The sequence below is a fragment of the Grammomys surdaster genome, unplaced genomic scaffold (assembly GCF_004785775.1).
Source record: "Grammomys surdaster isolate TR1022 unplaced genomic scaffold, NIH_TR_1.0 99, whole genome shotgun sequence".
Taxonomy (NCBI): domain Eukaryota; kingdom Metazoa; phylum Chordata; class Mammalia; order Rodentia; family Muridae; genus Grammomys; species Grammomys surdaster.
This window is the reverse complement of record NW_021604578.1, coordinates 14,749,951-14,765,913: the sequence shown is the minus strand read 5'-3', so window position 1 is coordinate 14,765,913 and position 15,963 is coordinate 14,749,951. Positions and strand designations below refer to the sequence as shown.

General features: G+C 41.4%; 1 protein-coding gene across 1 annotated transcript in view; it reads right to left on the bottom strand.

Annotated features, from left to right (window-relative positions):
* The window catches only part of Nln (neurolysin), a 91,188-nt gene that overhangs the window by 15,161 nt on the left and 60,064 nt on the right, over positions 1–15,963 (bottom strand). Inside the window, exons 7-9 of the mRNA XM_028783837.1 lie at positions 15,367–15,502; positions 12,578–12,944; positions 8,400–8,601 (exon numbers count right to left, since the gene is read on the bottom strand). Of these exons, the coding sequence (XP_028639670.1) occupies positions 8,400–8,601; positions 12,578–12,944; positions 15,367–15,502 (705 nt within the window). The remainder of the gene's footprint in view (positions 1–8,399; positions 8,602–12,577; positions 12,945–15,366; positions 15,503–15,963) is intronic.

Here is a 15,963-nt window from a genome sequence, read left to right as displayed (position 1 = left end):
CACACACACACACACACACACACACACACACACACACACACACACACTGGGGGAAGGGTCTGCTCAGTATCCAGGAAAAAAATATGAACAAATGAGTGACTCATACATTAGAGCCAAAATTGGACAAATAAGAATCAACACGGTTATGTCACCAGTGTGGAGAAGAGAGGGCCTGTTCTTCCTAAGTCTTCTAGCGGGCAGAACACTGCCAATGAATGAACAGATCAACAATGTTCTCTAAAGAACAAAAGGAAACATTTGCAAGGAAGGAGTAAAAGCTAAAAATAGCTCGCCTGTTTACTGATTTCCCAAAAGTCAGCCATGCTGTGCTTCTGCGAACCTTTTGGGCAACATCATTTAAATATTTCTCACATGAGGATAAAAAAAAAAATCCTACAAAATTCAAAAGCTCAATTTCTCACAAACAACTAAACCCCCAAGCCCAAGGATCCCGTAGTCAGCATCCACATGGAAACAGAGACTTTGGCTCTGCAGTGTGAGGGCACCTCATGCACAGGACTGTGGAGTGTGTGGCTGGACTGGTGCTCACGACTGACTATACCACTTCCTCGGTTTAGAGTCCTAGAGTGATTCCCTACTTAGTTCTCAGCATGGTCAGTTTGGGGATGTTAAAAATAAAAGCTAGCCAATGTTCATCTATCTTCCAGATAAAACTAAGTATTATGCCAGCAACAAAAACAATCCAATGGGCAAATCAGAACTCATTTCTTGCAGAAAATGTTTTGATCACAGGAGCCTAAAAAACATGGTTAGCTTAGATTTCTGTTTGGATGGAAACATTGCCTCATATGAGAATTTTCTTTCTCTGTTTTTAAAAGATTCGTTTAATGCAAGTGGGTGTTTAGTCTGTAAGTATGTACACAGACAAGCACGCCTGGTGTCCGTGGAGGCCAGTAGAGGGGTTGGATCTTCTCTCCCGGAGGTACAGATGACTATGAGCTGTCATTCGAGTGCTGGGAACTGAACCTGGGTCCTCCCCAAGAGCAACATTTTCTCTCTCTCTCTCTCTTTCATTCTTTTTTTTTTTTTAAACTACTGAGCTGCTTTTCCAGCTCTAAATATGAGTCTGCTTTACTATCTCCCAAACAGACATTTGGATGTCTAAAATATATTCCACTGCAGATTTAAAACCTATGTCTTACTGATGAAGAGAGTAACTTTTAAACTTACACAGTAGAATAAAAAAAACACAAACTTAATTAAATTTGTCCTGTGAGCCTGTGAGCTCATCTAATTAAGAGGCCAACTCAAAAAAGAGAGAGAGAGAGAGAGAGAGAGGGAGAGGGAGGGAGAGAGAGAGAGAGAGAGAGAGAGAGAGAGAGAGAGAGCGAGAGCGAGAGAGAGCGAGAGCGCAACTCCTTTTACTGGTCAAAACTACAAATCGTTTTTATGATAACAAATTCCAGAGCAAAGAAAAGGCAACGGTTGGAATGAGTAAGTACAGTATGCCTAGGAAAAATGACAGGCCTCAAGAGAAGGGACCTTGGCTGACCCAAGTGGCCCACTGTTGATTTAATAGCACGTAGTCAGTCCCATATCCTAATCTGTCTGATCTACCCCACATCTACAGCTAATGGAGAAGTCCATGTAACAAAGCAAGGCACAAAAAACAAGTGGCCACTATCTACTAGACTTTCCTATTACTAGATGGGTAAGGGGTCATGATTTTATCTTCCAATATATCTAGCCATCACTGGAAAAAAATAATAGCAACATAGAAGATGTGAGAAACAGTTCATCTTTTCTTAGTCTTCACGGCAGCCCTAAACTTCAGCAGGTCAGTGTCTAAGGACAGGAAGAAACAATTTGGAAAAGCCTTCAATGTCACAACTGAACTTCATTGGTTTGCCTTCAGGCTACCTATGCTGTCCTAACTAGGCACTTATTTAAACTGCTCCTTTTCAGATAAAAACAAATAAAAGTCCCACTTAACCTGGAATGCTGAGTTAGAGTGAGCTTGGCTCACCATCCCTTGCCTGCCAGTTGAGCACATGCCCAGGGGACGCACCACTCAAGGTCTGTGCACTGAAGTGTGAGAAGAGTGTGTGCTGTGGAGAACCTAACTCAGGTAATTCAAAGGCAGTTTCTCTCAGGCTCCACCTGACCTAGCGCAGGCCTCATGTCTTTTCTCTGTTCGTTGAGTGCTAACATCTTCTTTGTCTCACCTCTCTTGAGTATTAGGCTTTCCACTATTGGATTCTTGCCTTTCATGTCCTTGAAGCCTAAAAATTCAAGGCACTCTAACTTCTTATTTTGAATTCTATCCTATCATTCTTTGTATATTGTGCACAGAAAATCATCAATAATTCTGCTTTGAAAAAAAATCACCTGAGCATTCTTTGTCTTCAGAAGAAAACCTCTTTTTGTTATTACTAAAGATAAAGTAACACAGGGGCTGGAGAGATGGTTGAGTGGTTAAGAGGACCGACTCACTGTTCTTCCAGAAGACTAGAGTTCAGTTCCCAAAACCATGTTGAGGGTTCACAACTACCTGTAACTCTAGCTCCAAGGATCTGATGCCCTCTTCTGGCTTCCACTGGCATCTATAATCATAAAGACAGACACACTAAAATAATCTTTTAAAAAGCCAAAAATGTACATATAAAAACTGTAGTGAACAAAAGAAGCAAATTTCCAAACACACATTAAACATATGCACATTTTGGTTTATGTTAGTATTTATTCTATGTTAACATATATGTATATACTTATACACAGATTAAAAACAAAACAAAACAAAATAACAAAACAATAAAAGATGGATCCTGGAAGAAATCATATCTGATGTCAAAGTCACAAACTCTAAGAGTCCATAGGGACATGTGAAACTGGAAACACTGACGCTTCGCCCCGCTATCAGAACACGATCTAATAACTGAGAAGGAAGCCTATCCATGGAGACTGTATGTGGGAGAACTGGCTCAGATCATATGCAACACAGCTGCCTCAAGCACACAGCTCGCAGAGCGGCAGCAGAGTGGCTGGAGCATGCTGGGCTGCCTTTGGGCAAGCAGACAGCAGAGTGGCTGGAGCATACTGGGCTGCCTTTGGGCAACTCGCGCTAAGACTCAAGAGCCTTGTCACGTAGGAAACTGGAAAGCAATGTCAGGATCGCCTGATCCGGGAGCCGTGCGGAGGAAGGAGTCCCGTGCTAGTGCACGCTCTGAAGGTTTGGGCGGCTCTGGCTTCTGCCTCTCTTCTTTGAGTTTCTGAGACAATGCCTTGCTACATAGCTCAAGCTGGTCACAAACTCACTACGTAATCCATCTGGCCTTGAACTTGTGATCTTTCTGCCTCAGCCTCAGGAGTGCGGGGACTACAGGTGTCTGACACCTTACCCAGCCATATCTTAATGTTAGTTATAAAAATAAAATATCTATGCTTCTCTACAACTAATCCTCTACCATCCCCAGCACAGCAATAGCTCATGATGCTCTTGCTTCTGGAATCAAATTTTGAAGTAGTTAGAGGTCATCTGAGCAAGGCAAGGGTCTTGCTGATTCTGATATGGAAGTCTCCTTCCACAGCCTGTCGCTCACAGCCTGTCACAGCCTGTTGCTCACAGCCTGTCACTCACAGCCCTCTTAATGGGTACCCATGTGTTTTCTTGAACCTCATGGCCACGGCCTGCTTCCTCTTGCTCCTACCCACACTTCCTCACTTTTGATTCTAAAAGAATTGAGTTATATATAAACAGTTATGAAATACTAAAAAAAAAAAATATCAAAGGATAAACAAAAGATATTCTATGCAAAATAAAATGCTAGCTAGGAGGTGGTGGCTCAAGACTTTAGTCCCAGCACTCAGCACTCAGAAGGCAGAGGCAGGTGGATCTCTGAATTCGAGCCCAGCCAGGTCTACAGAGTGAGTTCCAGGATAGCCAAGGTTACATAGAGAAACCCTGTCTGTATTCCTTCCCCCACAAAGAAAAAAGAAAAATAAAGACAAAGAATTGCTATTTTCTCCATTTTATTTTAGTTTTGTTTTTAGAAATGAGGTCTTACTACGTAGCTCTGGTTGTCCTAGAACTCACAATGTAGATCAAGCTGGCCTGAATTCACAGAGATCCTTCTGCCTCTGCCTACTGTGTGCTGAGATTAAAGGTGTGCACCATTATGCCAGACTTGTCCCCATTTTATGAATGGAGACATGAGATGGTTTGAAAAGGCCAAATCACATTTCTTTTTTCTTGGATAGCACACATATGATTGAACCTAGCCCTGTATATTTTAATCCAATGTTCTGTCACAACACCAGGGTTCTCCTAACAGGGCCTGTTTCTCTACAGTGGTATATAATTCAAATATTTAAAAAAGACCAATGGTGTTACTTTACAGACTATTTCAGGTAGCATCATTTAAAGTTCGTCTAACTATTTATAGCCTTTTCACTTTTTAATTAAGGCTTTATTGTGATTCTAATGTTTATTAAAATAATTATCTCTTTATAGTTCAAAACTCATTACTGCTTTTAACATACAACCAGCAAAGACATCAGCATGAATGAAAACTGGCGAGAGGCAGTATTCTTTCTTCTGCAGAAGTTCAAAAGGCCAGGGATTACAGAAGCACAACCCATGAAGCAGGAACAGATACTGGCAATGCCTCTCTTGATTGATATCTTCCAAATTACCAACCTGGCAGCTGACACACAAAAGCACAGTGAAACTCCGGTCCTCAATGACAACACGGGAAACAGTGAACTAGGGCATCCACATGCCTGGAAACTGGAAGTTCCTGCACAAGCATTTAAATATCACCATGACAAGCTCCAGTGAAATCCTCTGGCCATCCAACCTCCAGACTGTCACAGTGCAGAATCTAAACAATGGGGTGTCATATCTTTGATCCAATCTACTCCACATGTATGGCAGATTCAGAAGTTATTAGTGAACACAGAAGTTATGAATCTTATTCAACTGCCATCTGTTTCAGATCAATACAAAAGGTCTCTAAACTTAAAAGCAGCAAATACATTGATCTGTGTGTACAAAGGGTGGAAGGTATTAGTCACTGGTTCTAAGCATGAATATCTCAACATTCCATTCTGAGAGGAATACACAGTGGATGGTCTCTGCATACTACTCATATAAAGGACACATTCTGTTCATGAATGATTAGCTAAAGGTCTAAGTACTGAAGGGAATTGATCGGTTTAAGAGAGACACACTAAGAGAGATGACGTAGTGGTTAGCACTGGGTTTCTTTCCAGAGGACCCGGGTTCATTTTCTAGCTCCCACATGGTGACTCACAACTACCAGCACACCTAGTTCAAAGAGATCCAACACTCTCTTCTAGCTTCCCTAGGCACCAGGCACACAAGCAAGAGGACAGGCAAAAAACATATATATATACATACATACATACATATGAATGGATTAATATAATAGACATCAAATTACAAGATAAAACAGCTTACTTCAGTTATGCATAAGTTTTCAAATGTCAAGAAAGTATTTTCCAGTGCTAATGATCCTCAAAGGATCAAAAGCAATGCCAAATAATATGAATAAGAGAGTTGTGGAGAACTGGCTGAAGAACACAGGGTGAGCACCAGACACTGAGGCTGTAAGAGGACGGCCTCAGGAGTCTGCATCAGGAACAGTGAAACCCAGTGACAGATAACTATTATTTTAATAGACGTGATTAAGACACAGGATTACTTTGTTGTAAAATTGCTAGCCATCAGTCAACACTGAGCAGTAAACTGCTGAATTAGGAGTTCTAAACTTGTGGCTCATCGTCTTTTTTTGCTACATTGAATGAGTATATAGAGGGCTGAGGGGCCTCTTGTAAGTTTTTGGAATTCATCTTACAGTTTTCAGAATGTGAATCTAAGGACTTTTTCTGGAGCAGTATTCCGCTCAAAATAAATAAACAAGGCTGGAGAGATGGCTTGGTGGTTAAAAGCACTTATAATGAACCTGGGTTTGATTCCCAGCACCCAGATGGTAGTTCACAGCTCTCTGCAGCTCCAGTCCCAGGGGATCTGTTGGCCTCTTCTGGCCTCCATGAATAGTATGTGCACATAGTACATATACATACATACATACATACATACATACATACATATGATGTACGTACATAAACAAGATATATAAATAAATCAATAAATGAAATTAATTTTACTTTTCTATCTTAATCATATAACTATTCTAGAAAAATGGAAAGCAAAGCTATCATTTTTTTGGGGGGGGCCAAATGTAAAGCAAGTATTTATTAAATATTCAAGAAGAAATGGACTTTGGTCAGGAACATTCCCCAGTTGAAATGGCCCCTAGCCATGTATTTCAGGGACTTGTAAGGACAAATTTATAGGCCATCTTACTTTCTTTCTTTCTTTCTTTTTTTTTGCAATATAAAGATGACAATGTGATTACATTTTATTTTTATTTATGTGAATAATGAGTAAAATATCCACTATTTTCCCTAATACCATTACATGATTAAACAATTTATGTAATACAAGTACATTGCTATCATAAATCAAGAGAGCATAAGGCATACAAAGGACAGTGACAGAAGTTCAATACTGACAAACACACGCAGACTCCGGAGTTGGAAGAACAGACTTAAAATCATCTAAGAAATTTGAGATTATCCTGAAAGCTTTCTCTCTTGAGGGCAGCATTTAAAGTTATACATGTGGACAAACGTCTGTTATATTTCCCACTGTTTGTTCAAAGTAACAGAACACCCTCACTCATGTGCGTATGTGTGTGTACGTGTGTGTGTGTGTGTGTGTGTGTATGTGTGTGTGTGTGTTGGGAACTGAACCCAAGGTCATGAGCATGCTAAGCATGTAAGTACTTCAAAGTCATGGCAATCCTTCTGCTTCAGTCTTTTGCATGCTGGCAAGTGTGACCCCTACAGGTAGCCCTAGGCCTTTTTGTTTGTTCGTTTTCTTTAAAAAAAAAAAAAAAAAGAACACCAGAATAAACAGATAATTTGTTGAAAGAAGTAGTTTTAAGGAATGTATTTTACCTATTATAGCTGAGTATGTGATGTGTGACCATGTGCATGGCTGGGGAAAAAAAAGTACCAATGGATGAGCACAGAGATTCCAAATTTAGAAAACTGTCTCTAAACTTCTGCTACCAATATATTTAAAACACCGTGATTAGAGGTTAACAATGTAAACAATGGTTAAAGAGTAACAAGCTTGTAACATAAGCCAAAAATATTTTAGGCCTATTAACTGAATTGTATTCAGTTGAGAAGAAATATCGTTTATTTATTTATTTATTTATTTATTTATTTATTTATTTATTTCATAGTGTGTGTGTGTGTGTGTTGGTAGTAGAACCCAGGACCAGACTAAGATAAACCTAGTCTTTGGTTGTGAATATAATGCAGACTTGCCTGGCATAACCTGGATTTAACTAACGTCCCTGAAAAAAACAAAACAAAGCATGAAACAACCCATACATCACTTCACTAGCATCTGAGACTGTGGCAGGAAGATCATGTGTTCAAGGACAGCTGGGCTATACATTATCAGATTTTTGTCTCAAAAGATAAAAAAGAAAAGAAGAGAAAAGCAGAAGCTCCTTTTCTGGCCTGGGGAGGCAGCTCAGCTGGTGAAGTACTAGCTATTGACTAAGCATGAGAACTTTAGCTCCAACCCCAGAATCGACTTTAAAAAGCCAGCAAACTGGTAGATGCTTGCAGGTGGATTCCTGGGGGTTGTGGTTAGCTTGCTTAACCTAACTAGTGAGCCCCAGGTCTCAGTGAGAGACTTTGTCTCCAAAAACAGGGTGAAGAGTTCCTGAGGAACTAGATTACATGCTGACATCTGGCCACCACACACATGAACACACGCATGGAACAATCACTTTTCTTTTTGGCACTAAAGAAATATGTTTCAATCTACTGCACCTTTTTTCTGGAAAAAAGAATCCCATACACAGTCATCTATTTTTTTGTGTTAGGCTCTCATGTAGCCCAAGGTGGCCTTGAACTTGCTATGGAGTCAAGGCTGGTCTTGAACTCCTACCTTCCTGCCTCTTTTCCAAGTGCAGGATTACAGTTAGCACACCACCACTCCTACTCTGCATGGCTGTATTACTTGTGATTTTAACTTGAGGCTACTCAGTAGTATAAAAGGAATGAAGGCTTGAAGAGGTTGGAAGCTGCTGTTGTTTCTCCATAAGCAGTTATGCTACAAGATCTTTTGTCAGCAGGCTAACCTCAGAGTAAAAGGACAGTGTGAGAGGATGTGACAAGGAAAACTTTGTGCCTTTGCAGGCTTACCACTTCTCGAATGCGTTCAGCTTGTAGAAAACAAATGAGGCCTAGAGAGAGACTTGACAGCAGCCGAAAGGAAAGAAGCAACTAGAAGTAACTGGTGGCTTTGCCACGACGAAAACCCTGCTCACCTGTGCACAGATCTGATGCATGACGTGACCGAACTCGTGGAAGTACGTTCGCACTTCATCATGTCTCAGGAGAGAGGGCCGACCTGCTACGGGCTGAGAAAAGTTGACCACCAGGGCAGCCACAGACATCATCCGACTGCCATCAGGGAGAAGGCAGCCTGGCTGGAGACCAAAGCAGGCCGCATGGTTATATTTTCCTTCCCTGGGAGACAGACACAGGACTCTACTTTAGTGAAAAACATGTCATGTCTTCTTCTAGGCATTAAATCCAACTTGACATCAGAAGACATTTTCTTGGTCCCCTGAGTCCCCCCTCCCTGCCCCCTGCATCTTAAGTTTGGGCAGAAACTGGACACCACAGTAATAGGAGACTTCAGCCAACGACTAAAGGTTGGTGCCGGTCTAGACACAACACGGAACCGCAGTGCTGCACACAAAGGAAAAGCAGCATCACTTGCAGTATCAGACCTTATACAGGAAAGAGATGGGGATGGGCAGACCCTCCTGAGCCAGCAGTAGTCAGGGAAAGGCTATAAAGCATCACTTAGATGCTTTTCCATTTGGTCCTACAGACCAAGGCCTTAGTACCCACAGGAAGAGAGACCCTGCTGTTCTTAGAGCAGCTGTGCAAACCCACTGCTCAGAACAGAAAAAAGCCTCTACAGGGCAGAAATACACCACGTGTTCAAACCTACAGCTGTAGATGAGGCAGGACCATTGACTTGGACTCATTTCTAAGACACAGGACAGAGGCTATTCTGCTGAAGGGTGATGCTGGCTAGGTGTGGTGACACACACGCCAGTGATCCCAGGTATCCAGGAGCTGAGTTCAGTCAGGTGTTTAGTGATACCCTGTCTCAGGAAAAGATGAACAAAACCAAGAAACAACAAAGTAGAGACTGATGCTGGATCACTGCAACAGAGATTTCCCACCCCAGCCAGACTGGTGTGCAGCAGAGAACAAACCGCGGCAGCCCACTGTATGTAGAAAGCTCGGATGAAGACCTGCTGCTCTGTGTGGTGAGAAGTGGAAGAGACTTACAAAAAACTTTGGCAAATCAATTCTAGATACAATCTAGAACAAGGGCAAGTCTGCAGCATGCAGAGGATAACCCAGGCAATGGTAGCTCTGGAACCTACCTAACTACTAAATGAACCAATACCATATATGAAAGTCTAGCAGAAGGAAGTGTGGGGCCAATTTTAGACATAAAGTTAACCATAGTCTTCACTCAAATGCCTATCTTTCAATCAACCTGTGAGAAATACAAAGATGCAAAGCCAACAGGGGAACCACATTCACATGAAACAGATGCCAGAGCTAGGAGCACATTTGAGACAAGATAACCAGATTAAGATCTGAAAGGTTTGGGTGCTATGTACAGTCAGCTGGATAATTTTGGCAGAGTTGGAAACTGTAAGACAGACAGACAGACAGACTCATTGGGGCATGGTGGCTCGTGTCTGCAACTCCAGCACTCTTGGCATTCAATGAGCCTGTGGGTATTCTTGAGAGACCTCAGAGTGAACTGGAAATGTATAAACAGGTAAACAGAAAAACACTGGCAGCTTATCTGCTATTTCATATATCCTCTGGTATATTGTAATACTCAGTATGTGCTTGATGAGAGTGTAAAATGGGTGCCAATGTACTGTGGAGGCAATTAGTAAATATTCCCACTAAAAGCTCAGGAAGCTCTGCATCTTTCTATTTTTTAATTAAAGACTTTCTGCTAATTTTAAAATCCTCAGAGAGGCTTTACTCTTCTCTGCTTTTTACTTATAATTTATCTTAAAATTATTTTTATCATTTATGGCTCTGTGTATATCATGTGTACAGGTGCCTGTGGAGAACTCGTGTCAAATATCCAGGACCTGGAATCATAGGTGGTTGTGAGCTGCCTGATGTAGGTGCTGGGAATCAAACTCTGATCCTCCAGAAAAGATGTATGCCTGGGCACCATTTGTATATAGTGCCCACGTGGCCAGAAAAGAGTGTGGGATCCCCTGGGACTAAGGTTACAGATGACTGTGAACAGCCATTGGTCTTAACTTCTGAGCATCTCCAGCTCTTGTATGGTGATTCACTCACACCTCTAATCTCAGTACTTAGGAGGCAGAGGCAGGAGGATCTCTGTGAGTTCAAGGCCAGCCTGGACTAGATCGTGAGCTTCATGATAGCCAGGGATACACAGAGAGATCCTGTTTAAAACAACAACAACAACAACCCCCAAACAAAATAAAACACACAAACAAATGATCAATTTAATTAATTTAAAAATTATCTCAATTCTGAGATTGTCTTTTTATGTTGCATCTATAAAGTGATAGAGACTAAAAGTTCTTACCTTGCAGTTTCATGTAAGAATCAGTGTTTGCTTAAGAATCTCAGTATTTGATGAGTAAAAATAAAATGTGCTTTAAAAAGAAAACAAATCTTTAAATGATCTACTCTGAACACTGCTCTGGAGTCAGAGGCTGGTAGCCTGTATTTCACCATTTTGCAGACTGTGACAGAAATGAGTATAAGGTCATTATCCTTGCAACAGATTACCTTGTGTTCTCCATAAAATTTCGGGTATCAACAAGCAGATCTCTAATAGGAAACAAGACAAGTATGTTGTAGAGACACAGCTTTGTCCTTTGGAAATGTGTTAGGAGACAGTAAAGAGTTCCTGGGTTAAATTGTGTGTGTGTGTGTGTGTGTGTGTGTGTGTGTACATTCATGTGGATAGCTCCTCTATGGAGGCTAGAGTATGACACTCAGGAGTTAGTCCTCTTCTGCCACCTTGTGGGATTATGGGATTTTACCCACTAATCCATCCTGCTGGCCCAAAGGATTATCCTCTTAAGTACTGACATAAACTGTACCTGACATTAGTGTATGTGTACATGTGTGTATATATGTACGTGAGTATGTGCATATTACTCTGTGTGTGTGTGTGTGTGTGTGTGTGTGTAGGTCAGAGTCAGTAATCTTTCACTATGGCTTTTGGGAATCAAACTCATGTTGTCAGCCTTGGTGGCAAGCGCCTTACCCACTGAGCCATCACTGGCCCTCCTGGCATTTTTCCAAAAAATTTTGGGATAGCCTAGATGCTAAAGGACACCTGTGCCACCAAACGGATCACAATTCAGCCTCCTTCTGAGCATCCAGGGCCAGGGGATTACTCACCGACCCTTTGTTGAAGGAGGGAGTGCTATAATTCTTTCTGATCTATTTAAAATGGGGTAGTAATTGAAAAAGGATGGGTTTGTTTAGAAAGTAGCCTAAGGAGAAAAAGATCCAAATCTTTTGTGTCTGATGGAACATTTGGAGCTAGATAGTTACATACTTTAAACAATAATATTTGATATTTTACCACTGACTAAATGTTTGGGAAATGTGCACATACAGTCCTTAGCACATAAATATTCCTATGAAGGGCTCAGAAGAATGAACATCTCAGGGAGGTTATGTCAGTTGAGCATTGGGACTCATTAGATTAACAGCAAACATTTTGCTATTTCTACTATATTGTGATAGTCCCCAGAAAGACAGATGAGAAGATAGTCACAGAGTGTAGAGGACTGAATGACAGACAGATTATCTAGCAATAAACAGTCTGGGGGGCAATTTTAAATTAAGTAACTGCAGTAGATGGTGATGTTAGCTAATGCATATTCAAGACTTTCTATATGAGCTGGGAGGTTGTTCAGATGTCCTGTCTGGCCTGACACATGTACAAACATGTACACCACATACTTACAAATTTATTCTTTTTTTTCTTTAAATAACTCAGCTATGTGGTATGCAGTTTTCTAAATGATATGAAAGTGATCAGCCTATGTAATCTTTACAGTAATCCACAAAATCAGTGCTACAAGCATTCCCTTCTTTCAGGACCTGCAAGGAACCAGCATAGCAAAGCTGAGTATTTGTCTAGCGAGGGATGAAGGCAGACACTCTGGCTTCAGAGCCTACTTTTTTGGCTGTTGTTTTCTCTGTAGCCTTGGCTGTCCTAGAACTTACTCTGTAGACTAAGATGGCCTTGAATTCAGAGATCCACCTGCCTACTGAGTGCTGAGATTAAAGGTATGTGCCACCGAATCTTGGCGAGAGTCTACATTTTAATCCCTGTGCATGTAGGCAATATTCAAGGGCAGAGTCAGGTTGCTTCTACCAGCCAGTCAGGTACCTTGGATAGAGGTCCAGGTAGAACTGCCCCAGCACTTCTCCAGTAGCTTTATCCTTCACCGTGTAAAGTGAAACGCTCTTATTCCACACATGAGCATCAGCCACTTGCTCAAATGAAAGTCCCAACAGTTCCTGGTAGATGCTTAGCAAGCCTTCAGTTACCACCTCAATGGGAAAGTACTCCTTGAGGGACTCCTGATCCACAGAGTACTTGAGCTCCTCTGTCTGTGTCATGTAGTAATGGAGGTCCCATGCATTGATCTTGCCGTCGTATTCAAAACCTCGCTCTTCACATTCCTTCTTCTTCAAGCTCAAAATAAACTCCCGTTCTGCTTCACCCAAGGGTTTTAATTTCTGGCTTAAATCATCTGTGAGGGAAATGGCTGAGTTAGTGATGCATCCTTTGGAGCAGGCTTATTCAAAAGTACTGCCAGTTTTGCGCATGATCAGTCAGAGGAAACAGCACAAGGAGGAAAAAGAGTTGGAGAGAGCAGAGCTTGCTCTCCAGAGTGATTTAGTTGATAACTCTTTCCCCCTTGTCTTTCACACCACCAAAACCCAGCCACAATTTCCTTCCAATAGCAACAACGGGGAAGCTTACCTCAAGAGCTCTGACCCAGGAATATTATAATTTAGAACAAAGCAATGGTAAGATTATGCATGTGCATGTATGTGTATGTGTGTGTGTGTGTGTGTGTGTGTGTGTGTGTGTGTGTGTGTATTTCTCAGCACAGCTATGTTGCTAAAACAATAACTCCTGTGACCTGTAGGCAACATCATCTAGAAACTGCTCTGTACTTTCGAGCACGGGGTTGGCCTGCCTTCCACAGCTTCATTCTGAAGGAGGAGGATTTGGAGACAGCAGTTCTAGATTTTAGCTTTAGATTTAGGAGAAATTGATAGTCAGAATTTATATACTGTAGTCAAATTCTGATTATTTGCCTTTAAAAAGGCTGATTATATGGATAAGCTCTTTTGCATTTCTTTTCACAATCTGTTAAGGATGTGAAGACACTATGTGAAGATAGGCAGCACAAGGCCAGCCGGGGGTGGGGGTGGGGCAGCTTCCAGGGTTAAGTTAATGGGGTAGTTGCTAGGGAAACATCTCAGCATAGGCAGTCACCACTAGAGAAAGCATTCTCAGCAAACCTGCCAAGTCCCCAAGCTGAGCCACCCTCCTGGACAACATGCGTCCGGGCTTCCATCAGCCGCCTGTGCACAGCTCTGCTCTTTCCACCAAGTGGAGACTCCAAGGAGAGAACTTCGTCTTGCCATTTCTGTGCTTCTAGCATTTAGCACACCACCTTCTACTCCTAATACAAGGTAGTTATTCCAAACGTCTCATAAATGTACAAAGGAATTATAGGATGTTGTTGATGAACCACCCATTTATGAGTTATATATGATTCCACCATATATATAAGCAAACCTTGACTATGGAGAAGAAACAGTGGAGTAAATTTTGGACAAAAGCTGACTTCTTAACCTACTTTTAATCACTTTGTTTTCATTCTCTGGTTTATTGTGACAGGGTCTCACACTGTGGCTCTCTAGTACTTGCTACTGACTCAGGTTGGCCTGAGATTCATGGCATCCTCCTGTCTAAGCCTCCTGACTCTCTGGATTCCAGGGGTGTACCATCATGGCCAATTTTTACCCACTATTAATCAGTTCCAACTTGATTCCATTAATAAAAGACAATTAAGGCTAAATACTTTGACATGTTGTTGAAGAAGAAGAAAGAAATCTTAATATCATTTTAGAGTCTGTGCTAGCATATGCCTTCAATCCCAGTTCTTGGGAGGTAAAGGAACATGTCTGTATACACTCTGTGTGCATACGTGCTCACATGTGGGTTGGTACACTTGCACATGTGTGCTAACATTTGGTATCTTCCTCAATTACTCTACACCTTGTTTACTGAAGCAGGGTCTCTCCTTTGAACCTCTGCTTGTTAACCGTCTAACCTAGCTAGCCTGGTTACCCCGAGGATGCTCTGCCTCTGCCTCTGAGCTTGGGGATTACAGGTGACCCTTGCTTTTACACAGGCTGCAGGGATTTGGTTCTAATCCTCATTGTTTTCATAGCAGGCACTTTATTCACGGTTATCTCCCTGTACCAGAAACTTCAGTTGTTACTGTTTTCTCTTTGAGACAGGGTCTCATTATGTAGCCATGGCTGGCCTGGCACTCAACAATGTAGACCAGGCTAGCCTTGAACTCACAGAGATCTTTCTGCATGCTGAAATTAAAGGTATGTGCCACCCGGTCCAGGAAAACCTCATTAAAAAAAAAAACTTTATGAAAAAAGACTTAAAATGAATATGACAGTAATTAGGAAATACTTTTAATGCACTCACTATACATTTATATATTAAAAAGGGGTCTTTGGAGGGTAAAGTGCCAGTATTTTTATGTTTGCTCTGTTTTCATTTTATGCCATATCTTCACTTATTTCACACAAATCTATCAGTAGCTAGAGTATATAGTATCAAATACACAGTGGCAGTAAATAAAGGCAATGAGCTAACAGTCTGCTAGTCCACACTGACCATATGTAAAAAACAGACTCAATGTCCCAACAACACGAGACAGAGAACCCCAGCAGCCCCAAGAACTAGTTCATTTAAAGTGAATAGCTGATCGATACCCTTCTCCTAAGACCAGGATGTTCTCGAGAAGGCAGCCTAGGTGCTGAGCTGAGGCAGATGTTATGGGGATATTATGCAGTAGAGTGATGTGGGGGAAAGGAAACAGAAGCCATAGAACTGACTCTAAATAAAGAACTGACCTAGAAAGGTTGCCACATGGCTTGTGCTCTTTGCAGTGTTCAGTTCAAGGACAAAGTCAGCATGGGTGTTATAGCCGAGCAGTTTGGCCACTTGTGCTCGCAGCGGGAGGAGCTGTTGCAGAATTAGGGTGTTTTCCTAGTAACAAGAACAACACAAACAGAAGAGTGTGAGCTACTGGACACAAACATCTAAGAACAGGCATGGCATCAGCAAGGTCTGACACTGTCAAACAGTTGTTGGCCATTGTAACTACTGCTTCCACTTCAGCCTTAAGAAAGGTGGAAACGTGGTATGTTATTCCTGAAATAATCTCTAACACTTTATGCTTCTGAGATAGCTGTAAGTTCTTCATAAACTACAAGGTATTGTAAACTCAGGGCAAAACATGGTTTACAAACTACCATGATTTCTAACTTATTTTCAAATAAGTTATATAAGTACCAAACACTCATTGTTACCACTTTCTGATGTGTTTATGGCAAATTATACACAGTATAGAATTTACCATTTTAACTTCACACAAAGTTGTTTTGCTATTCTACATCCACACATGGAAAATAATGTGTTGATAAGGATGTAGAGAAACTGGTACCCTT